The 25,840-nt window shown below is 41.0% G+C and overlaps 1 protein-coding gene across 1 annotated transcript in view; it reads right to left on the bottom strand.

Annotated features, from left to right (window-relative positions):
• BACE1 (beta-secretase 1) overlaps positions 1-25,840 on the bottom strand; it is a 705,087-nt gene that overhangs the window by 260,324 nt on the left and 418,923 nt on the right. The window contains exon 6 of the mRNA XM_044080958.1: positions 9,035-9,136. Within this exon, the coding sequence (XP_043936893.1) occupies positions 9,035-9,136 (102 nt within the window). The remainder of the gene's footprint in view (positions 1-9,034; positions 9,137-25,840) is intronic.

Here is a 25,840-nt window from a genome sequence, read left to right as displayed (position 1 = left end):
ACTCTGACAGTTCATGAGACCCACAGGAAATTTTCCACTCTATCACTTTCCAGTTTTATCCTTTAAGGTTGTAATAAGCTTGAGTTTGCTGGCAAAATGCGTAAGTGACATGTAATACTGAACTGTAGGTAGACTTACTTGGGCCAAGTATCTGCCATTATGGAATCATATTTCCATTTGCAAAATATCTGCTTTTGTGGAATAATCATGTTTCCATTTACAAAATATCTCCTGGACTACACATCTTACACCTCCGGCTGACCTCTCAGTCGTGGTTCATTCCCTGACCATTTCCTGGCTGGATTATTGTAATGTCCTGTACTTGAACTCTCAGATTCCGAGTGTGAAGGCTGACAGCTTAGCTAGATAGGATTTTGTAAATAATTCTGTCATTGTAAATATTAATATGATCCACAGACTGGTGTAACAAATGTAAGAAAATTGTGTTATGTCCTGAGCTTCAAAAATGTAATTACAGTGCACCCTGCTGAAAGAAAGTTGATAAGTGTAGCATTTTATGACTGTTTGATCTCAAGCACAGAGACAGGATGTCTGTTCTGGAATTTCTTTCTATTGTTTTAAGACGAGAGATAATTACTAGGTTTTACATGTAAAATGTCTCTTATTGCTGTGGCTTCCTGCAGGTGCAGATTACAAAAAGAAATGTTAAAATTCTAAGTTCTGTAAGCTTAAGAAACTAAATATGAGAAGTGACAAGAATGATGTAATGTGAAATGACTCGGCAGTACTGTGTATGATCAACTTAAGGGACTCGGCAGTACTGTGTATGATCAAGTTAAGGGCTATCTCAGAAAGAAAGATAGCATTTTGTATCTCGTCTTGGATTTAGTAAGAACACCCACTCACCAGCACTTGCTTGCTCTGTATGTAAGTACTATTTAGAACACTGATTTCTCTTAGAGATAGATAGAAAAAGCTAGATTAGTCTAGCTGTTTTCTATATTTATGTCAGACTATCCTACAATATTGTTTTAAAGTATTCCCTGTGATTTCTGAACTCTAATGTCAATGTGAACTCTGTAATGTCATTGTGTTGAAGTAATAAGTATAGTCTTGCGTTTTTATCATTTATTAAATATTTTTAAACCTTTCAACTGTGGATGTTTTGTGTAGAGATAATGTAAACTCTAGAATACTTACATGTATTTGGTGATACTGTATAAAGCCACTCTAATCGCCTTGCTGATTGTCACACTTACTAATTGGATAATAACATTACACAATGAAATTGGTCACCCTTTGGTAAGGGCCTTATAGTAGCTGATAATAGTGGTTGGTGACAGTCAGTACTACCTTATAGTCTGGGCAGAAAGGGGGCATAGATGGAGAACCTGTGCAAGCCTTCCCCAGGAGTGTCTGTGTGTTTGTATATAATTCAAATCTTAAAGTGTGTGTGTGTGTGTGTGTGTGTGTGTGTGTGTGTGTGTGTGTGTCAGCTACTTGGGCAGGGACACAAAGCACTGGTTGAACAGAGAGGGTGCTGGAAGTTGTGACTTGACCACTCGGCTGAGATCTGTACCCTATAGCTGTGCCAGTGGGGAGTCTGATTGGGGATCTGGAGAGAAAGGGAGAAACCAGCCCCAGACTGACTGTGACCTCTGTGTGCTCTTAAGGGAAATTGTACTTTATTGTGTGTGTACTTATTATCTTCCCAAATGTGGACGCTGGCCCATGCATTGGCCCAGTAATCAAGGAGCCTCAATCTTCACCACTAGCACCAGTGAGGGGCGTCCACATAGTTTAAGCTTCTGGAATGCCTGCTCACATGCTGTGGTCCACACTACCTTATCTGGCCTGTTTTTCCTTGACAGGTCTGTGAGCAGAGCAGCTATGGTACTATAATTGGGGACAAACCTTCTGTAGTACTCTGCTGTCCCTAAGAATGCCCTCACCTGCTTTTTGGTAACAGGTGGGGGCCATGTCTGAATGGCTTCCACTTTGGCAGGTTCTGGCCTGATCTTACCACTCCCCACTCTATGCCCCAGGTAGGAGACCTCTGCCATACCCACCTGACATTTGCTGGGCTTAATGGTGAACCCTGCCCTCTGTAGTCTGCCTAGCACCTCCCTGACATGCTGGAGGTGCTCTTGCCAGGAATGGCTGTAAATCGCAATAATCTCTAGGTAAGCAAGGGCAAACCCTCCTGCTAGGGTACAATCTACCAGCCTCTGGAAAGCTGCTGGGGCATTTTTCATCCAAAAGAGCATCTTTGTGAACTCATACAAGCCAAAAGGAGTCACAAAGGCTGACCTCTCTCTAGCACTGTGAGTCAAGGGCATCTGCCAGTAACCCTTGGTAAGATCAATGGTGGTAAGATATTTAGCCCCACCCAGCTGGTCCAGGGCTTCATCTGTCCTACGCATGGGGTAAGTATCTGACTCTGTGTGACTATTTCTTGTAGCCCACACAGAACCTGGTGCTGCCATCCTTCTTTGGCACCAGCACCACTGGGAAGGCCAAGGGACTGTTGGACTCCTGAATTACCCCTAGTTCCAATATTTCCTGTATCACCTCCTTCAGAGTTTGTCTGAATCTCTCAGGCACCCAATAAGGGGCCTGCCTAATAGGCCTTTAGGGTCCTTTATCCACCTGGTGCTGCACCACATGGGTGCACCCTGGTTTCCCAGTGAACATGTCCCCAAACTCCTGTAACACTGCCCAGATTTCTCAAACCTGGGTAGGAGACAGCTGCTGGGACATTGCTACCCCTTCCACTGAAGTGTCAGTCCGAGCCTCACTGAGGAGATCAGTCACCAGATCTCCATCAGACTCCTCCTGCAATCCACTGCAAATGCTCAGCACAAGGGCCTCCTTATCATGGTAAGGTTTCATCATGTTAACATGGAACAATTTGTGTCCCTGTCTCCTGCCTAGTGGTTCTACCATGTAGTTAATGTCACTTGACCTTCCTTACCACCTGGTAGGGTCTCTCACAAGCTGCTTGCAGCTTGTTCTGTCTGACAGGAATAAGAACCATTGCCTGCTGCCCTACAGCATACTCTCTAGCTCGAGCATTCCTGTCATACCAGACATTTCTGTTGTTGGGCTTCTGCCAGGTTCTCCTGGGCCAAGCCCATGAGTTCCCGGAGTCTGGTCCTGAGGTGTAGGACATATGCCACAACAGACTCCTTGTGAGATTCACACTCATCATGAATTATCTAGAGGTCCTCTCACCTTACGTCCTTACAACAACTCAAAGGGTTACAAACCTGTGGATTCCTGGGGAACCTCTCTGTAAGCAAACAACAGATAAGGCAAATGTTTGTCCCACTCCCTCTTAAACTGGTCTGCAAATTCACATAGCAAGGACTTGAGTGTACAGTTTAACCTCTGAACAAGACCATTAGTTTAGGGATGGCAGGGGTTGGTCTTTTAGGTGCTTCAGTCCACAGTACTTCCACAGACAAGCCAGCATGTGTGACATGAAATTGGCACCTTGGTCAGTCAGTATTTCTTTTGGGAAACCTACCCTGCTGAAAATCTCTAACAAAGCATTTGCCACCTTTTCCGCCTCAATAGAGGACAAAGCCACCACCTCAGAGTATCTTGTAGCATAATCTACTACCACTAGGATATACTTTTTCCACATGGAGCTTGGAGTACTCAGAGGGCCCACAATATTCATAGCTACCCTCTAAAATGGATCCTCAATCACAGGCAATGGCATCAAAGGAGCTTTCACCTTGTCTTCTGCCCTGCCTACTTTTTGACACTGCTCACAGGTCCTGCAGTACCCTGTTACATCTCTGGAAATTCCAGGCCAATAGAAGTTCTGCATAATATGTCTCTTTGTACGTTTTATGCCCATATGACTTGCAAAGGGAATATCATGGGCTATGGCAAAAGTGCCAGACGGTAGGCTCTAGGCACTACCAACTGCTGTATCATCTCACCTTCTAGCCCTCCCTCAAGGGTCCACTCTGTATACAGTAACCCTTTGTCCCAGTATACAATCAGGTGCCTCACTAGCTACCTGCCTCAGGCCTTGTAATGTAGGGTCTGAGAGGTAAGCCTGTCTCAACTCTCTCTTTTTGTAACCCTTCTCAGCTCCCCTTCCACAGGAAGTCTGGCATCCTCTGACAGTGGTGCCTCACTGTCAGCCTGGGTACTTACTACTCACCTCTACCTTTGCTGTCACACTGTCCAAGGGACCATCAGCACCACAAGCAGCTGTGGCTCACCTTCAGTCTCACTGCTACAGGGTAGCTCCGTCCCTGAAGTAACCACCTCACCAGTCCTGGCTGCAAGTATGCAGTCTGACTGGGTCTCCTGCAGGCTACCAGACCCACATGTTTGTCTCCTAGCCTGACTGCGTGTAACTGCATTAACACATGGTACTGCATTATCAAAATCCTTCCCTATCCGGACATCTGCATGATGGTAGTTTGGTGCCCCTGTTGTCTCAAGACAACCTACTATTGGTATTTTGTCTTTCCCACTTACTCGCTCTCCCAACTTTTGTTCCCTACCTTGCCTCTGGGAACATCTATGTGCCACATGGCCCCACTGGTTGCATTCAAATGTAACCCTAGATCCTCGACATGTACCTGGACTAGTGGCTTCCCCTGCTACTGTCAGATTCTGTTGGGGCAGTCTGGGCTGCCCATCATGGGTTCCCTTAGACCCATGAGCAGCACTGGGTGTCCCTTTCCTGTGCAATGATGCCCTGCATGCTAGGTATAGGTCTCCCTTCTTTCCGAACTCATCTGAAGTAGCACATTGTCTATCAGCTATCCAGATCCTCATGTCCTCAGGCAAAGTGCTAAGGGCTTGTTCCCTCACTAAAAGGTCTGCCAGCCCTTCAAATGTGATGACCTGACATCCACTCACCCACCTATGAAAATAAGTGCTTAGTTCAGCAACATATTCATACACACACACTTTCATCTGCCTTGCGTCTATGGTCACAAAACCTTTTCCTATAAGCTTCATGTGTTAGCTTAAAATATTCTAGCAAACAATTCTAAACAGCAGTATAATCAAAAACTTCATGATCATATAGTTTAAACAGCACAGTTACAGCTTTACCATGGAGTAAAGGGAGCCAGGAACCGTATCCAGAGCCTTTGGTCAACATCATACTGTTTACATACCCTCTCAAACATATGAATGAAACTATCAGAATTATCCCCCTCTATAAACTGTAGAAGAAATGTACTGACCTTTTGTTCTTCTGGGGTTCAGTTACTCCTTTCCCCATTACCTCCATGACTCTGGCAAAGAGTCAGCATCTCCTTTTCATGTTGCCTCTGCCTCTCATTCTCCTCAGCTTCTACTTCCAAATGCCTGGCCTCCAACTCAAGTCTTTTTAGCTCCAGATGGACTTTTAAGTCCTGCAGAAATGTTGAATTGTCCATTCTCTGAGTGTTGTACATCTGCATGGCCAGTCTGATAGTCCTACTGGATGCTATTTTCTGCTGCAGGTGTGACCAAAGCTGCAGTCATGTCTGCTTTAGTCAGGTTTTCATGCACCAGTCCTTTAGCCTGACATATCTCAGCCAACTGGCTCCTTGTCAGCTTGTCTTACTCCTCTGCTGACATGCTTGCCTGCTCTCCCTGAATAACTAAGCTAACAAAATAAATAAAACTGTGATCTGAACTCTGAATGTTCACTGCATGGCTGATTTACAGTACAAAAACACCTTCAGTAATCACTGTACATAAGCTACAGTAATTCACTACCCATACCACTACAAGCCAATATGTGATGTGGCTATCTCACCACTATCAAACAATTAATATTTGATGTGGATATCCCACCACTGCCACCAGTTAATATGTGATGCCCATGCACTGGCCCAGTAATCAAGGAGTCTCAATCCTCACCACTAACACCAGTGACGGGTGTCCACATTCGGAGGATAACAAGTACACACACCGTAAAGTACACTTTCCCTTAAGAGCACATAGAGATCACAGCCAGTCTGGTGCTGGTTTCTCCCTTTCTCTCCAGATCTCCAATCAGACTTCCCACTGGCACAGCTATAGTGTACAGATCTCAGCTGAGTGGTCAAGCTGAAACCTCCAGCACACTCTGTCCAATTAGTGCTTCATGTCCTTGCCCAAGTAGCTGATACACACACACTTTAAGATTTGATTTATATACAAACACACAGACACTCCTAGGCAAGGCTGGCACAAGTTCTCCAGCTATGCCCCGCTCTGCCCAGACTATAAGGTAGTACTGACTGCCAACAACTGCCACCAACCAGTACTATCAGCTACTATAAGGCCCTTCCCAAAGGGTGACCAATTTCACTGTGTAATGTTATTATCCATTTAGTAAGTGTGACAAACAGCAAGGCGATTGTAGTGGCTTTCTACAATATCACCAAATACATGTAAGTACTCTAGAGCTTAAATTATCTCTACACAAAACAGCCACAGTTGAAAGCTTTAAAATATTTAATAATAAATAATAAAAACACAAGACAATACTTATTACTTCAACACAATGAGATTACAGAGTTCAGAAATCACAGGAAATATTTTAAAACAATATTGTAGGATAGTCTGACATAAATATAAAAAATAGCTAGACTAATCTGGCTATTTTAGCTATCTCTAAGAGAAATCACTGTTCTAAATAGTACTTGCATACAGAGCAAGCAAGTGCTTGAGTGGATGTTCTTACTAGATCCAAGACAAGATACAAAATGCTCTTTTTCTTTCTGAGCTAGCCCTTAAACTGATAAACACAGTACTGCTGAGTCATTTCACATTACATCATACTTGTCACTTCTCTGATTCAGTTTCGCAGGCTCACAGAACTTAGAATTTTAACATTTCTTTTTGTAATCTGCACCTGCAGGAAGCCACAGCAATAAAAGACATTTTACATGTAAAACCTAGTAATTATCTCTCGTCTTAAAACAATAAAAAGAATTTCCAGCCCAGATATCCTGTTTCCGAGCTTGAGATCAAACAATCATAAAATACTTCACTTATGAACTTTTTTCCAGCAGGCTGCACTGTGGTTACATTTTTGAAGCTCAGGACATAACACAATTTTCTTACATTTGTTACACCAGCCTGTGGATCATATTAATATTTACAATGACATAGACTTACAAACTTCTGTCTAGCTAGGCTGGCAGCCTTCACACTGAGCTTGATCATTTTACAGACAGTGTAGTACTCTGCTGCTTGGCTGCTCCCTGGTATGTCTCGTTGCTAACATATTACTTTAGTTCTACAGATTCGGCATTTATCTTCCAGTTTGTTAAAGAATTATCTGCACAGCTTTGGTGTCCATTCACAACTTGGGTTCCTCTTACCTGATGGAACTGGTCGTCCTGTACTACTCCTCTCTAACCTTATTGTGGGCTTCCCAGGGGCTGCTGGTAGTTTCACAGATGCATCTTGATACCTCGAGTACCTGATTGATTCCATGTCAGGGTCCCCACCTGTGGAGCTTACTAACTTAGTGGCTTTGGCACTGTTCCTCTTCAGCCAGTTTGCATACGGTTAGTTATCTTTTTGAAATAGTGTTTGATGATGAGGGATGATTTTAGCAAGTTTTATTTAGTTTGTCATCCATAACTGTGTTTGCTTTTCTATATGTTCCTTAAGTTTGTCTACACTGAATTTACCTTTGTAAACAGTGAATTGTTATAAAAACATCTTAATGGATTTGAAGTTGAAAAGTTTGCTGTACTGTGAAAAAGCCTGCTTGAAAAGGTTCAGGTTGTCAAAAGGAAAAAAGCTGGTACATCTGATCGAAAATCAGCTTATTGAACATACCGGCTATTTTTCTGTGCAGGATCATGATACAGTGGGAATCAAGGAATTTGCCTTTTTCCCCTGTAGTGTAATCTTACAGTTGCTATATATAATTAGCAGGGGAGTGGAAGTTGTGTTGGAAAAGTAGCCATTCAATGTCATTTGATGTATGAATATATATAATATGTATTTTAAATACAGAGATACAAAACTTCTTGAGTAAATTACCACCTTTAAGCAGTGTCTTCTTTAATACTGAGATCAATTTTATGCATCAACATCTTTAAAGTTTGTGAAGCACTGTCTCACTCACTAATTCCATATTAACTGTGTGTGTGTGTTGTGTTTTGTGTGTGTGTGTGTGTGTGTGTGTGTGTGTGTGTGTGTGTGTCCTGGCCCTCTGTCCTTGCATTCAATACTAACATACTTGTCTGACAGTTCACTTAGGAAAAAGAAATGCAAATGTCTCATCTCTGTATAGATCACCCATACCTGCACCATACACCATTAACCAGAATGGCACAATCCTGTCAAAAACTGATATAAATAACAAATCTGGCATAAAGCACAAAAGAAAGATGGCCACTTCTACCCCCTAATATCGACTCTCTTCAATAGAAACACCCCTATTTTTTTCTGACAGCCAGAATTACTGCCTAATTTCTATTAACACTGTTTGCTAGAAACAGAGACATGCAAAGTTTCTCTGTTTCAAGAGATGTCCATCGTCTTCTTTCCTAAGACACCTTCCTGATGACTCCTAACTCTTTAATTCGTTTCCCAAGCTGATCTGATTTCTAGTCCTGTCTTAATACAGCATCTACTCCCCACTAGTGATTAGGATTGTAGCTAATTTTTCTTTTAAATAACACTGATATACATGCTTGCGCACAATCATACCCACGTATAATTTATGCAACAGGCACGTGTCCTAGCTAACTTTTGGTCTTTACTACCATGCTGCTTTACACTTTGTCCAGCTGCCAACTTGGCTGTGCTTTAAATCAAAGGTGACTTTATTTTTGTGTTATTATCCATCTCTTCAAGTGTTGTTTTTGAGTAGAAGTCTCTGACTTTGACATTTAAAATTTAACAAATAAACTCTCTGGCGAATGTATGGAGAACATCCATGGGAGAGGGTTGCCAATGAAAAGGAAATTGTGCCTAAATATTAAGGGAATGCCAGAACATCAAAAAAAAAAAAAGGCAAGGAAAAGATCATTTGCTGATTTGTACATTAACAGTAATATCTCTGTTTTTATGAACTGGGCTGCTGAAATGTGATACTTACCGAAGAGGCAGCTTTGATGGATTTAACAGTCACTTCAAACACTTTCTTGGGCAGTCTTAGGTTGGTGGTGCCACTATCCACAATGCTTTTATCATAGTTGTACTGCAATAAAGACAAATAATTATCAGGATATGACGAGTAAAACAATACAACAATAATATAACTGGTAGTTGGAGCAGAGAGTTAATGCTGTGAGTTATGGTTCCTGCAGTAAAGAGCTTGGATTCCATCAGCCCTCATCTATCTGCTAAGTGACTTGAGGTAGTCACTTAACCAGACAGTGTTTGGGGCAACTGGGAATTTGGGCTTGGCTCATCAGTGATCCAGCTGACTGCAAGCCTAGTAACTACCTATGAACCTTAAACAACAGCTCCATAGCTATTTTAATGAAAACCAGGACCTTGTGCCTCCGCTGCATCATTTTTTCGGGGCATTAATGCAGTTTAAACCTGAAAGTTACTACACTGTCATATAGCATCATGTCGGTTATCATGTAACTTACAGCATTCTTATTTTCATCCTGTCTTTCCAACACTTCTAGTCAACGTCCATCTTACATGCTGTGAGTCTTTTCTGTCTTCTTTGCAGTCAATGGAGATGGGTGAAATGTACATTTCAATAATTTAGTAGGCCATTTTAAATACTGTTAACTTTAACACAACATTTGACAGACTAGTGAAAGTATACCACAGAATACTGCGATGACCAAAGTGTTCAGAAGCCCATCATTTAAATCAAGAAAGCAAAACACTCCATTATTATAATGGCAGCTGATCTTAAAAGGTTATTTTTCCATCTAAACTGTATTACATTTGGACTTGTAAATAACCCAACGTGGGCAGTATTCAAGGAAGTGCATGCAGCAAAGGCATTTTAAACCATGTCATTCCTATGGAATGGATTATATCTGACAGGTCAGTTGTAATTAGTACTCAACTCCGTGAAGGACACAGTAAGTTATCAAAATTAATTTTAATTATTAATTAAAAGATGGAGATTATTTAGTCATATTGCTATGCATTTAAAAATGTTCTGTTTTTGCAATGTACTCCTTTACTGTTCTATGAACAACTGAAAGTTATTTTGAATGCTTCTAATAAAAAGAAGCACACACATGTATGGATTACAACGTGAGCACGTTCTCTCTCTGTCACACACGCACACTCTGCACATACAGATATGCACTGTAAATGTATACTAAGAAATGCATAGCCTGAGCTGAGTAGGCAGCATGTTAAGGTAAAGATTTTGCAGATAAACAAGTTTTCTTTTTTTTTTTCAAAACAGGTTTATTGTTTTAACATATAAGAGAAATATCATAACAATTTTATACAAGTAATTAAAAATAGGTATTATTATAATATTCAACACAACAACTAAAGTATTTACAAAGACATCCACTACAATCAGATCAATTAATTAAACTAAAATACCGTGCTTTTTTGTAAATTATCCCATACAATATAATATGATGTTTTTCTAGTTGTTCTCATTCTAATTGTGCTTATTTCCATATGGCACATTATATTCATAACATTTTTATAGACCATAACAAACACATTGTGGTACAGGTGTGTTGAGTAATATAAGTGACTTAGAAACAATGAAATTATCTGTGAAAAGAGCCTGCAAAAATTCATTAATTGACTTCCAGTATTCTTTCAACTTCATACAGTCATAAAACATATGAGCCCAGTCAGCATTAATTTCTACATTACATCTCTTATATAGATTATCTTTATTATTTATTTTATTCATCATCAAAGGTGTATAAAAAGATCTATGTAAAAATTTCCATGTATAAAGTCTCCAGACAATGGAAGATGTAGTTCTATAAGCAGATTCCAATATATATTGTTTATCTTGATAAACAAGTTTTCTAACTACAATAGAATTTTGTATGAAAATACACATACATACATATGTACAAATATTTCAAGTATGAGCATTAATGCCCTTCTAGACTGCCAGTGCACCAAAGAGTTGTTCCATAATAAGTGTCCAGGCTGTTCTTAAAAAATATCTAAACGGATACTTGCTTTAATGTAATTTGGTAGTCTGTTCCATGCATCAGCTGTTTTCTCGAAGAACCATTTAGTAAACGTCTCATTCCTATAGAATCTTCTACATATGTTGTCTAATAATTCTCTAGTACTTTTTGATAACTCCAAACATTCTCAGAGTTAGTTCTCTCTAAATGTCCTATATAACTGAATAAGATCTCCTCTTAAGATATATATATATGAGACACTGTACAAGTTCAGATATTTTAGTCTTTCCTAATAACATACATTTTCTCATCCATGGATGCTCTTGGTATACTTCTGCTGTACTCTTTCCAGTTTACTCATGCTTGTTTTCTTATAGGGTTTCCATATTGTTATTCCATACTTAAGTTTGGGTCTAATGTAACTAACAAACAATGACGTCTTCATTTCTGATTTCCTAGATTTTATACATCTTTTTATACAACCTATAATAGTTCTGTAACTATCATTAGCCAATTTGTTGATATGATTAGAAAAACTCAAAGCTGGATCTACCCATATACCCAGGTCCTTAAATTAATCTACAGTTTCAATCACTGTGTGCTGTATTAAATACTCTCACCTTTCAATTTGTCTCCCAAATCTCATATGCTTAGTTCTTTATGTATTTATCAACATATTATTCTCCTGTGCCCAAATGGTCAATTTAGTCAAGTTGTTTTGCAGACATGAATGTAATCAGTCTACCTAATTTCAGGTCATCTGCATATAGACTATAGAACACCTCAGATGAAAATGCTACGTCTGAAAGATACAATGTAAACAAGGGCATAGGACAGAGCCTGTGGGACACCCCAACTGTAAATAAGAATTTCACTTGTCAAATTGCTGTGTGATACTTGCTATGTCCTATTTGTAAGCCATGCAGTTATCTTATCAGGAGTACATCAATACTTAGTTATACTAATTTATTGATCAGTGTTGTGTATGACCCTGTCAAATGCTGAAGTTAAATCTATATAAACTGCATCACAGCAGAATTTTTCATTCATAGTGGTTATTATATTGTTATAGAACATCATGTTATAGGTGGTAATAGATTTGTTTTCAACATATGCATGCTGATATAGGTGTTCAAGTCCCAGACTATCCAGTTCTGACAATAACTTGTCCAGTATTACCTTCTCCATTATTTTTCCACAACATGAAAGCAGACTTGAGGGTCTGTATGACTCTGGGTTTGTCCTACTCCCCTTTCCCTTAAACACAGGTTTAATAAGCACGTCTCCAATCTTGAGGAATCTCCCCATATTTATAAGACCTAGTAAATAATAGATAAAATGGTACTGTAAGTTCTTGCTGAAGTGTTCTCAGATCGCCATTACTAATTCATCTCCTCCCTGTGCTTTGTTTAGATCCAGTTTGCGCAGTTCTTTTTTCAATATAATCTAATTTGATTCCAGTTTCTGAGGTTGCCTGGATGTCACTAGGACAACTTATCAGGCCCTTTGTGGCGCCAAACTGTTTTGAATAAGATTTTGTAAATATAGCTATAATCTGTTCTGTCTGAGAATAAATTTTACAATCTACACACACTTTACAATTTGTATGTCTTTACTCCTTCCATATCTAATGCATCTATAAAAGGGCTTCCTATTATGCTCAATATCTATATAAATGTTCATTTTTTTCCTTGATCTTGTCTCACACTATGCTTAATTTGTTTGTCCGACTTGTTTATTTCAGTTTTCAAAGTTATAGTTTGACCTCTTTTCACTTTCTTATATTTTTTGTCTCTCACCTTAATCAGGTTTCTTGTTGGTATGGAAATATATCCCTCTAACGTATGTCTAGAGCCTGATGTTAAAATTTTTTTTTACTTTTTTTTGCACTCCAACTCTTTCAAAACTTTCCATATTCCATCTGTAGTTTTTCCACTGAATATATCCCTCCAGTTAGTTTTACATAGTTACTGTTTTGCTTGCATATAATCTGTAATTAATCTTCTGTGCATTGGTTTAGATTTCAGTTTGGCAGAATTACCTAGTGACAAATTTACATTTATAACTCCATGATCACTACACATCAACGTTGGTAAAACTTGACTTGAAGTAACAGTATTTTCTTTAGGAACACAATGTCTACGTTTCGTTCCTTGGAAGATGAAAGAATATTAGTATTCTGTTCTATTTAGTATACACTGTCTTTTCAAACTGTTGCTAGCACGATTATTAGCTTGAATAAAAAGCTGCAAGAATTATATGAAATATAAAGGGTTAATTTAGAAATAGTATAAAATGCAGAAAAATAGTAAGTGTGCTGGCAAGCATATATAGCTTAGTTAGATTTTGGCATCCATGTAAAGGAGTATGTTATTGAGAAACAAAGTCTGTAAAAATAACTGTGCAGATGGCAGCTGGAAGGACATCAATGATGTAAAGAGATGTAACATCAAGTTTCAGATAGTGCTGGAACACCACGTTTCATATAATGCAAGACTGAGTTTCCATAAATCATCAAACTACAAAGAACCAAGGACAATGGAACAAAGGACAAAGAAAGAACTGCTATACATCAGACTCTGAGAAAAATATCAGACCTTTTGGTATAAAAATGTGTGTATGTAAACAAGGTTTGGGTATTTGCCATAGAGAGCTGACAGCATCTGTGTCTCATGCTTGTAGATCTGAAAAGAAAAATGTGATGGTAAAGTGTATTAACTGAAACAGTTGTCTTTGTGTATTTATTGTACTCAGTACAATACAGTAATAAGGCTAGTTGATTACAATAAATAGTTAAATGAACTGTGGTATGCATGCATGTAAATGCAAATAACAGTAAGAAACCAACAGAAGGCAGTATATAATTTTTTTCAATGGCGAGCCACAGTTGATGGACCAAATGGTTTCTTATTGTTGACAACTACAGCTTATTTTTTATTTTATTCAGTTAGTACGTTCTGTTCCAGTGCAAACGTTTGCCTCCTTCTTCTGTACAGTATCTAGTAGCAGAACAGTGCATCTCTCCAAATTCCACAGGTCCTGCACATTTACACAACTGAATCTGCCAGCTGTGATTGACCCCCTTTTCATAGAATCAATGAGGGACTTTCCACACTTTCTCAACAGAAGATTTGGCCACTTTCCACACAGAAACTGATAATTCTCATTTTGTTTCTCATTCTGCAGCATGGATGCCATTAGACAGAAAAGTATTAAATGTAAAACTACCTTCCAGGTAGACAGTAATGGCAGTCCAGCACATGTATGGTCAGGATTTAAAGACTGGTATAAAAAAAACTGTAACACATGCAGTACTTTATTACATAATGTTGATGTTAATGCTTTGTGTAAATGGATTTTTACCTATGACTGTTGCATGTCTAATGTCAAAACTTATAAGTACAAACCAGGATGTGTGTTTTCTGACAGTGATGCTAAATCTATTTGTCTAGTGTACCATCTGATGTTGTTAATCTTTGTTCATTCCTTACTGATGGGTTATCGGTTCCATCCTCGGAACCGAGCCGGCCAATATCAAGCTTGTGTCAGCCAAAAACTCTCGAGCCAAGGTCCTACCCAGAATGCTCTACTCCCTGTTACCCCAGATCTCGTTTGCCATGTTGCTGATCAGCTGTGTCAAGCCACTCTCCCAGCTGTCTAATTTGTTGACAGTTTATATATTATTACTCTAAAACTTTCTCAAAAGTTTATTCTAATATTTTCCTACCCTATCGCACACTTTTTAGACTCTCTCCCTTTAATCCTTTACCTTTATTACCCTCTTTCTTACCTTGTGGTAATTCTCCATTACCATCATTGGTAATCCTTCCTTTTTCTTTTTACCCTTTTCTTGGGTAGCCGTTATTCTTCCTTTTGCTACTGTGCTTCTTCTCCACAACAGCCGTGTTGGATAAGAAAAGTTCCGTTGGTTTCAAGCAGTGCAAGGATTGCAGCCATAAGTTACCGCTTTCTGATGGCCATGACTTATGTGTCTACTGTCTTAATGCCTCCCACTTGACTGTAGATCCTCTGTCTGGGATCTGTAAAAACATCTTTACCATAAGTTAATTTTGAAAGTCTCCTCAACTCTCTTTTCTCTAAGGCTATTTTCTGGGTCGGAGGGCTCACCCCCTCCTGTTAAACCCTACAAGAGGCATTCTTCCTCTTTTTCATCGAAGTCACTCCCTTCTTCTCCCTCTGGAGATCATAGGGAGTTGACTTACAAGAAGGTGAAATTGATTACTACTCCGGCGCTGCCACCTGTGATCCTGTCTGCTCCAGGCTCGGCATCTCTCCAAATGATACTGACTACAGCCATGTCTCCTTTATCGATATCGGCACCGGACTTTCTGGTGCAGACAACTACGGTTCCGACAGTTCTGCCGCAACCCCTAATGGCACCATCAATACAGGTTCAGTCCCCTTCAGCACCGTTGGTACAGTCACCTTCGGCTCCAAGTATGACTCTTCTGTACTCCACGGCACAGACTCTTTCGGCATTGACATGTACTTCGGTACAATCCTTCTCGGCACTGTCCTTATTGCCGATGCAGACACTTTCCACTATGGCACCGTACCCTTCTGGGCAGACCTTTGCCTTTATGGTGCAGACACCTTCAACTACCACGGTGGCGACATTTCAGCACAGACTTTTTCCACACCATTTTCTTCAGTGCAGACTTCCTCATCTCCGAGCTCTGAACCTATTGAACTAGCAAGGACCAAATATTCCCCTTCACTGGATCCTTTTGCAAGCAGTCAGTATAGTCCTTTCCTGGAAAGGCCAGAATTGCCCTCAGCCTTCTCCATGAGGTCAACCAACAGTTTTTCTGAGTAGGATGTGTTGCGGCTTGCTGACCAGTGTGGCCAGAGGTCTCTCTCAACCGTCGAAGTCCACGTTCCCTCATTCAGGTGAGTGTATTTTGCTTCAAACCCCAACGTATACTCCTCCTTCAACTTCTACTCAAGTCGCGAAGCCTATTACTCCAACAGCAGCTTCCCTCCCTCCGACTCCAATAGTGGATATCACTTTGGAACCAGAGTCGTCCTTGTGGCCCTCGCTGCACTGGGCATCAGGCTCTTCTCAAGCCAGTGGCTGTGCCATTGGGGAGGGTATTCCTGGCACAACACCAATTTTTTCTATGGCACCTTCCAGGGATGCTCTCTCTTACGGTTCACAGTCCTCTTGAGACTCCTAGTCTGGGGGCGGGTTCGTCGGGGCGGGGTGTGACCCTCGTTCCGAGGTTGTTGTGCTCTGTTCCGGGCTCCCATACCTCCTTGGGTGGGCCAGCCTTCCAGACCATGGAGAGGGTGCTTGCCTCCGCTGGCAAAGCTCATTTGTCGGAGTCCCCTCCCCCCTCTGTGCCGCAACTGCCACAAGCGTCAACCCTCGGACACTAGGCACAAGAGCTTCAGGTCTCTCCTCCTCAGGAGACCCCCCTCTTTGCAGTCTTTCCCAGAACCACCCACTGAGGAAGCGCCCCGCAAAGCAGCGTGCAAGAGGAAGCACATGGACTCCACTGAGGAGTCTTTGACTTAAGATATGGATTTTGATGACACAGAAGGGTCCCCACAGTCACCCTCTAATGAGGTGTCCTTTGGTGACATCCTCGAGATCCTTAGACAGAGGGGTGACTGGAAGCCCTTTAATCCTTCCTCTGAGGAATCCGTATTCCTGCAAGCTTTTTTTGCCCGGCCCCCTACCTCCTGGGTCACCCCACCTGCAGATGAGCTCATCCAGCTCATCGTGCAGCACACATGGAAGGCTCCTGATACCATGGAAGCGATACCTAAGAAGCCAGACAAGATATTATCACCCCCCCCAATGGAGCAGCCCCACTGGTCACGTGGTCTCCCAGCAGACGCTATGGTGGTGACAGCTGCTACTAAGAAGGATTTGGCAGAAGAGAGCCAGACTGTCCATCCACCCAACAAGGAGTCCCAAGCAATTGACAGATTAGGGAAGCGTGTGTTTGCTTTATCGACTTTCGCCGTAAGGTCTTTGAATTATTTGTCACATTTTATCAGGCTTCAGCGAGATCTTATCAACCAGCTCTCTGAAACCTTGGCAGGAGCTTTTCCTGATGAAGTCCGTGATAATGTGGCTTCTCAGATGGCCAGTCTAGAGTCCATTTCCAACTCTTCCATGCATCTTATTTCTCATGCAATGGAAGGGGCGGCTAGAGTGGCAGGCGTGGGTATAGTCGCCAGACGATATGCCTGGATGTGCCTTTGTGACTTTGCAGACTCCTTTAAGGCTTCCTTCATGAATGTCCCCATAGAGGCCGCTTCTTTGTTTGGGTCTAAAGTCAAGAATACGATGGCACGGTGTGAACAAGATGGCAAGACCTTGTCTGCCATTGGCTTCAGACACTCCACTCCTCAGTGATTCTATTCCAGAAATCAGAGGAGCGGAAAGATCTGGCACAAGAAATCACAGAGTTCTTTCCGGGATACACATGCCGAGTTTTCTCCTAGAGGCAGAGGGGGAACTCCAATGGAAGATGCCCCTTTCAGGGCAGAGGAGGTCTGCGAAACCGGGGTTCCAGAGATTCTTTCTCTGGCCAACCCTGCAGGGCTCCTGAAGTGTTGCCCGACTGCTCACCTCTGGAAGTGGTCGGCTGTCATTTCTCCTTGTACCCTGCTGCCTGGCAAAAGATAACAGCTGATTCTTGGGTACAATGGATTATATCCAGAGGCTATCACATGCCCTTCCATGTTTGCCCAGTCTCATCAAGAGTGTTACCCAACGTTCCACCCAGTCAAAGGGAAGCAGCAGCACACAAAATCAAAAAGCTGCTACAAAAAAAGTGTCATCCAGACAGTCCCCCCAGACCAGATAGGGGACTGGAGACCAATTTTGGATTTCAGTACACTAAACAAATTTGTAAAAACAGAAAAATTCTGGATGGTCATGGTTCAGTCTATCCTTTCTCTTCTGGAAGAAGACGACTGGATGTGCTCTGTAGATCTTCAAGATGCGCATTACCACATAAAGATGGACAAATGCTCAAGAAGATACCCCCGCTTCCATATAGGAGGCAGTCACTACCAGTTTCGAGCCCTGCCTTTCGGTCTCTCTACAGCCCCCAGAGTGTTCACAAAATGCATGGCAGTGGTTATCGCTCACTTGCGACTTCAAGGATTCCAGGCATTTCCATATCTAGACAACTGGCTCCTTACTGCCCCCACCAAGCGTCTACTGGAAGAAGCCCTGCAGTATACTCTTAACAGTTCAAAGCCTGGGAATCACTATAAACTGGGAGAAATCCAACACAACCCCAACTCACTCTTTGGAATTCATAGGGGTACTGTTGGACACAAGAAATTGCACAGCATCCCTTCCAGAACACAGATTTCAGAGAATAAGACAAGTTCAACCATTGCTCTGTCACCACAAATCCCCAGCTCGATCTGTACTTCAGCTGCTGTGGTCAATGGCAGCTGCAATCACCATTGGTCCCCTAGCCAAATTCCACATGAAACTTATTCAATGGCTATTTCTCACTCAGTGGTACCCTCTACAACATCCTTTTTCTTTTTTTAAATAAGTGTGACTCAGAGATGAAAACAAGATAGCACTCTGGTGGACGTCTTGAAATCCCCAACAATGGTCTCGCCCTTTCACCTCCCATCTACCGATGGCCATGGTGACCATGGACGCCTCCCTGATGGGGTGGGAGGCTATGTCAGGGAAACTCAGTCCAAGGCACCTGGTCGGAGACTGTGGCCCTTTTGCATATTAATGTCCTGGAACTGAGGGCGGTGCTTCTAGCAATGCAAGCATTTCACTCCATCCTTAACTCAGGGACTACTGAGATCCAGTCAGACAACATGTCAATGGTCTGGTACATCAACAAACAAGGGGGCACCAGATCTTACCCATTATGCCGAGAGGCCTTGAGAATCTGACTGCAACGCACATTCCCGGGAGCTCCAACGTGATAGCGGACAAATTGATCAGGTGCATTCTACAACCTCACGAGTGGCCCCTCAATCCTCTGATAGTGGCAAAAATCATCCACTGCTGGGGCCAGCCTTGCTGTGACCTATTTGCCTCCCCAACCAACTACAAGTGCAGCAACTACTTTGCCCTGATCCCCCCTCGAGGACAGTCACCAAGGGACGCTCTAGTCCATGCTTGGCCCTCGGGTCTTCTTTATGCCTATCCACCTCTTCCCCTCATCTCCCTATTTCTAAAGAAAGCACGACAGTTGAAGAGCAAAGTGATCCTCATTGCTCCATACTGGCCTCGACAAGTCTGTTTTCCCTTCCTCTGGCCTCACCTGCTAGATCAACCATGGATCCTCAATCCATCACCAACATTGATCTCCCATCCGCAGGGTCTGATTCACCCCAATCTAACAACCCTGAAACTGACAGCTTGGTTTCTCCACTTCCTATGATTGCTAGGCAAGAAAACCTTTTGTCCCTTGTGCGCAATATTCTTATTGCATCTCATAAATCATCCACCAGACTAATCTATTTTAACAAATGGAAGAGATTCTCTCTATGGGCAGCAGATAAGCAAATAGACCCCTTGTCTTCCCCGGTCTTGGTGGTATTAGACTACTTGTAACATCTTTTCCACTCTGGGGTGTCTGCCTCTACTATCCGTGTACATTTAGCTGCCATCTCAAATTTTCATATTGGTTTTCAAGATTCTTCACTTATGTCACACAGAATCTGTAAGAGTTCTCTGAAAGGGGTTATCCACCTAAAACCTCCCTTCAGAGAACTCGTACAACCTTGGGACTTGGCTTTGGTTCTGCAAGCTTTAACAGCTCCACCCTTTGAACCTGCGTCCTCTTGTGATGTAAAATCTCTCTCTTGGAAAACTTTGTTTCTGATTGCAATCACATTGGCCAGATGATTGTCAAAACTTCAGGCCTTATGCATCAAACCTCCTTATCTTATCTTCCATAAGGATAGGGTAGCGCTGAGAACCAATTCTACCTTTTTACCAAAAGTGGTGTCAGGGTGACTGATCTCCCAGTGTTCTTTCCTAACCATTCTAACAAGGGGGAGTATTGCTTGCACTCCTTGGATGTTCATAGGCAAATATGATTTTATCTGGACAGAACAAAATCTACCCGTAAATCAGACCAACTGTTTCTGGCCTTTTCTGGACCTAGGCGGGGTCATCCTGTATCAAAAGTTATGCTGGCTTCATGGTTGAGAAATTGTTATCACCTTTACCTACAACAAAAACAATCTCACCTTGCCTCATAGAGTCAAAGCAGATTCTACAAGATCTATGGCAACTTCATCAGCCTTCCATGTTAAAGCTTCCCTCAATGATATTTGCTCAGCTGCAACATGGCCTAAACCTCATACATTTATTCTTCATTACAAACTGGACTTGGCCTCCAGAGTTAGAGCTTCCTTTGGTTCCATGGTGCTCAGGAATGTCCTTCCATGAGGGCTACCCAGGAATACAGGTAGCTGGGGACTCTGTCCCATCAGTAAGGAATGAACGAAGATTACTCTGGAACAAGCTACCCATCTATGTCAAGCAAAGTTCTTCATTAGCACTCTTCAAGAAAAATCTTGATGAGTGGATGGGAAATAGGAAATACACCCGGGGGATCACTTCTGTCTCTCTGCTGAACAGTGGCACAGGAAAATAACTTTCTTGGGTGGCGTAAGCTATGGAACCTTGCTGGCTAGGCTTATGTAACGTTCCATCTGTGTTGTTGATCTTTGTTCATTCATTACTTCCCACACTCCGTCCCCCATCCGGAGGTTCTTGGTTGATCTCATGTACTCCTTTCTGGTAGGTCTGTTATGACCAGAGGTAGCCTCTACTTTTATCTATCAACTTGCAAACTCGATCTGAGGTAACAGGGAGTAGAGCATTCTGAGTAGGATCTTGACTTTAGAGTTTTTGGCTGATGCGAGCTTGATATTGGCTCGGTTCCGAGGACAGAACCGATAACCCATCGGTAATGAATGAATGAAGATTATGGTAAGACATAACTTCTTTTTACACAGGTTACATCCAGGGATAAGTCCCCTGACATACAGCTCTTATCTTCTCCTCTGTATCCTGATCCAAATACACTTCTGTGTTCTCCTGTATGTACGGTTGAAACCCTTTTAAAAGATATTACTGATTTCAAAGATAAGTTCTTACAAGACCCAGACATTGATTTGGTAACACCTTTTGTTACTTACTGTTCAGACTGGAGTTCAGCTGTATCACCAGACTCTAAACAAAAGTTAAATGAACAGTTTAAAACATTTTAAAGGGACAGTCAGTCAGAGTGGAATAATCTCCGTCAGTCTATGGCAACTTTGTCATTACAATGTTTGGGTAGCCTAGAGGGTCAGTTACAAGCACTTGAACGTAAACATAACACTCTCCAAGACTGGGAAGCAAGGTTTGCCTTGCTTACACAGGAATTACAGGCAGAGCAGGATATAAACTGCACATTATGACACACTGCAATTTGAACTCCAGCAGTGCAAACAGCAGCTACAGAAAGAGGTTCAGAAAGGGCAAGCTAAAGATCAAAGGTATAAACAAATGCAGTATGACTTAGACGCACAGAACAGCTCAGGATGCTAGATGAAGAACTGAAGGTCTTACGAGACAGTCTTCAAGAATTAGAAACTGCAGCAGGGGAAAATGTCAGGCAGTCTATAGACACCAGCTGATTTGTATGAACAATCAAGAGTGTTACAAACCCTCCCCCAAATGGAATGATAAAAAAGGTATATTTTATGTTAGCTTTTGAAGAATGGGTTAATTACACTGCAGGTGCAGATGCATGGAATGATTCTTTGACCAAATGTTTCTGGACATGTATTCCTAAGTGTTTTAAAACATTTATTCAGCTAAAAAACTATCCTCTTAACACTCAGCTGCAATGGATGGCAGCAGTGTTGCAGGCATTTACACAAGGACAACCATTAACTACTCGGCTGCTAGATCATTTTAACATTACCATTTCAGACAAAATGCTTGAACAGGCAGATCACTTTCAATTGGCACATCAGGTAGTGTTTAATAAATCTGACGAAGATTTGAAGGATATAGACACTCAAAAACAGCTTATTTGTTGTTTTTTTGAGCAAGTGAAGGGAGTTCCAGGTGACAATAAGTGCATTTATCAGGAAACTTAAAAAAATTTGCATGATTTAGTGCAAAAGTTAATGAGGGGCAAGACAATGTGTGATAATGGCAATCTTTTTTTCTCACCATGTCTTCGCATTAGATGAAGACATGGAACCTTTTGAAGTTGTAGAAGTCCGTACAAAAGGGTGGGATAATAGCCGTTGGATAGATCAAGGACAACAATAGCAGCAGAGAGTAGCTTCCACACCTCCGGCTCCAATGGATGCCAGAGAACAGGGGGGGGGGACAAAGTTCTACAGTGTTTTTGCTGTAAGCAAACTGGTCATTTTAAAAAGGATTGTTCATATTACAGGAAATGGAGGGAAGCACAAGAAAAGTTTGTTAAGCAAGTTACAGATGAAAATACAGGAAAGCAACAAGTAAAGGTGCAAAGGCCCTATGACCAAGGAAAGGATAATTGTAAGGTAAAATAAATGACACCACAGGGGGATATATGTCCGGTAGATTTTCAGGCTCAAACACCTGTTAATCCACAATATGTAGAAGGTTTAAAAGCAGAAGTTAAAAAGTTTAAGTACGTAGATGACAGTGAATTGGATGACAATGAGGGTGAAGAGCAAGTAGTACAGTTACAGTTATGTGCAGTTGAAAAAACGGATACAGATGACTGAGGAAATATACAATAGGGGTATGCCCCCCTACCCAAGAAGTTTCTTTTCTGACATCTTTTACGAAGGGGCGGGATGGAAGGCCCCTAACTGATATTTAGGTAGAGGGGACTCTTATGGAAAAATGTATTATTGGACACGGGTGCAGCTGTTTCAGTTACTAGCCAACCACTTCCACCAGATCCTAAAAAAAGAACATGGATTTCAAGTTTTAATTGCACTGGCTGCATAGCAGTGGGTAGTAAAAATGATGCAGGCATACAGGGATCCTTTCTGATGCACCCTTCATGTGTATAGACCATTATTTATAGGTATGGATATTATGAATAAAATTGGTTTGGTCATTAATATACCAAATAGCATAATATGGAAGGGCGCAGAAGGACCTTCATGCTGCGCCATACAAATAGACGAGACACTGAAAAAAATGCAAGGGGCAGTACATGCAGACTCACAGGATGCATGGCAGTCCTTACAGGCATAGTTTCCGCTTCTGTGGTCACACAGACCGACAGATTGTAGAAAACTAGAAATTCCGGTAGGAATGGGAAATGAATGAGATTTTATACCACCTTTTCAAAAGCAATACCCAATACCAAAAGGAGCAGAGGAAGATATGCAAAAGTGCATAGAAGATTAGGAAACGGCAGGCATAATAGTAAAAGGTGAAAGTCCAACAAACTCACCCATTTAGCCAGTTAAGAAAAAAGATGGCAGTTACAGGCCAGTCATAGACCTGAGAAAAGTAAATCAATACACCACCGCTAGGGCACATGTAATTCCAGGAGTTTCGGAATTAGCAGCTAATATAAAACCACAAAGCCAGTGATTCACAGTCATTGATTTGGCAAATGGATTTTTTGCTGTGCCACTGAGGAAAAGTGATTGGCTCAAATTTGCCTTTACCTTTAACAATCAGAAGTATCCTATGACGTGTTTACCACAAGAATTTCAAAATAGTCTGGTAATTTTCCACCAAACTGTAGGCAACATTCTAAATGAGTTAAAAGAAGATGGATCAGTGCTTCATTACATAGATGACATACTGGTACAGTCAGAAACAGTACAACAGCATTTAAAAAAATTGAAAGAAGTTTTCAAAACACTGCAGGAGGTAGGATTCAAGGTAAAAAGTGAAAAAATACAGTTTCTTTCACAAGAACTCAAATTTTTAGGGAACATTATCAAGCCCATGGGGGGATCCCCATGTGCACAGACAGTACAAGGTATCCTACATATGGAAAAGCCCATGACCATTTCAGACTTACATAAATTCATGGGTATTATGAATTACAACAGAGAATTCATTGAAGATTATGTGCAGAAGGCAGGACCTTTGAACAACATGCTGTCCATGCAAAAAAAAAAAAAAGGCACTCTAAAATGGAGTGTTGTAGAAGAACAGTCTTTTGCAGCATGAAAGAGAAGTTGGCAGGAGCTACAGAACTAATAGCACCAACCTCAGAGTTGCCACTTGTTTTATAAGCGGCAGCAGGAAAAAGCACACTTATCAGTGGTATTATTACAAGAGTGGCCACACGGCGGAGATAGGAGATCGCAAAAAACTTTTAAGACCAGTTACCTTTTGCAGCCGAAAAAAGTCTCCAGTAGAAAAGGGATATCACCCCTGTATTCAGCAATTACTGGCTATATATTGGGGAATCAGACAGAATATCCAATAGTCTTTTCATCCATAATAGTGCAGACACTGCATCACACAGTGAAAGTACTAGTAGACAGTTTCGAAATGAACAAGATTACTGATGGTAACAAACAAAAACTAGATGCAAACACGAATGCTGTGGACTGCAAGCACTTCACACCCCAAACGAGCGATAAGCTTACTGTAGATAACTTTTTATTCACCAAAGAAATACTGTTAAGCACTTTTCGTCCCACCAAATTGTGGAACTTCTTCAGACAACTACAACAAGGCAACAGCTACATTTAATTCAATGCTTTGGTGCCAAAATACAAGCGCCGCGGCTGATTAACAATTCAAAATAATTTTAAAGTGCATAAAAAACATTTAATGATCCGAAACCCGGATCCTGTAAAAATATGTTGAGTAGAACATCAAAAATCTTTTATACATTATATACATAGCTATAAAATCTATTTTATTAGGTTTAAAACACTGATATAACAGCTTCTATGTGAGCGCTTGTCTTAAAGTTATATATGCGTGAATTTAGTAAACAAGCAGATTAAAAACGCATATTCTTGTAAAGTTAAAACACAGACAAAAATATCTGTGTGTAAAACTATATGTATTGTCATACAAGTACTATGCAATGAACCTAGGGTTGTGCACGGTATTGTGTAGGTACTGTGCACTGGGAGAAAGAAAAGAAAAGACAGAAAAATGAAAACTAAGGCTCCACTAAATAATAAACGAAGGAGGAGCGACAACGTCTACTTATGCCTTTGTGTGTACCTGTAAATAAGATGTTAGGAACATTACATCTTACAGCAATTAAAACACAGTATGTGCAACAAATATATACTGTATATACTTAAGTAAGACATGAGAAATCTTTTATACATTGTATACATAACTTTAAAATGTATTTTATTATGTCTGAAATGCTAATATAGCAGCTTCTGTGTGGTCGCTTGTCTTAAAATTACATATACGTGAATTTAATAAAAGCACAGGCTATAACGATAAATTCTTATAAAGTTGAAGCGAAGGCAAAGGTATCTGTGTGTAAGCTATACATGTTAACATACAAATACCTTGGAAATAACTTGGGGTTGTGTACAGTATTATGTGAGTACTCTGTACTGGGGAAAAGAAGGGAAAAAGGGCGAGGACTAGGGTTCCAAAAAAGAATAACAAAAAGAAGGAAAGCAACAACATGTACTTATGCCACTGTGTGTGCCTGTAAGTAAAAAGTTAAAAACATTACACTTACAGCTATTAAAACACATTGTGTACAACAAGTATACACTGTTCTTGCGATGTTGTGAATGTTAATACGTTCATAAATCTATATAAACAACTAAGCCATCTATAATACAAGTAAGTATATGACAAAAGCCCATACCAAAACATCTTAACTAGC

The sequence above is a fragment of the Protopterus annectens genome, chromosome 8.part0 (assembly GCF_019279795.1).
Source record: "Protopterus annectens isolate FY-2018-M chromosome 8.part0, PAN1.0, whole genome shotgun sequence".
Lineage (NCBI taxonomy): Eukaryota > Metazoa > Chordata > Ceratodontiformes > Protopteridae > Protopterus > Protopterus annectens.
This window is presented reverse-complemented; position numbering and strand designations above follow the sequence as displayed.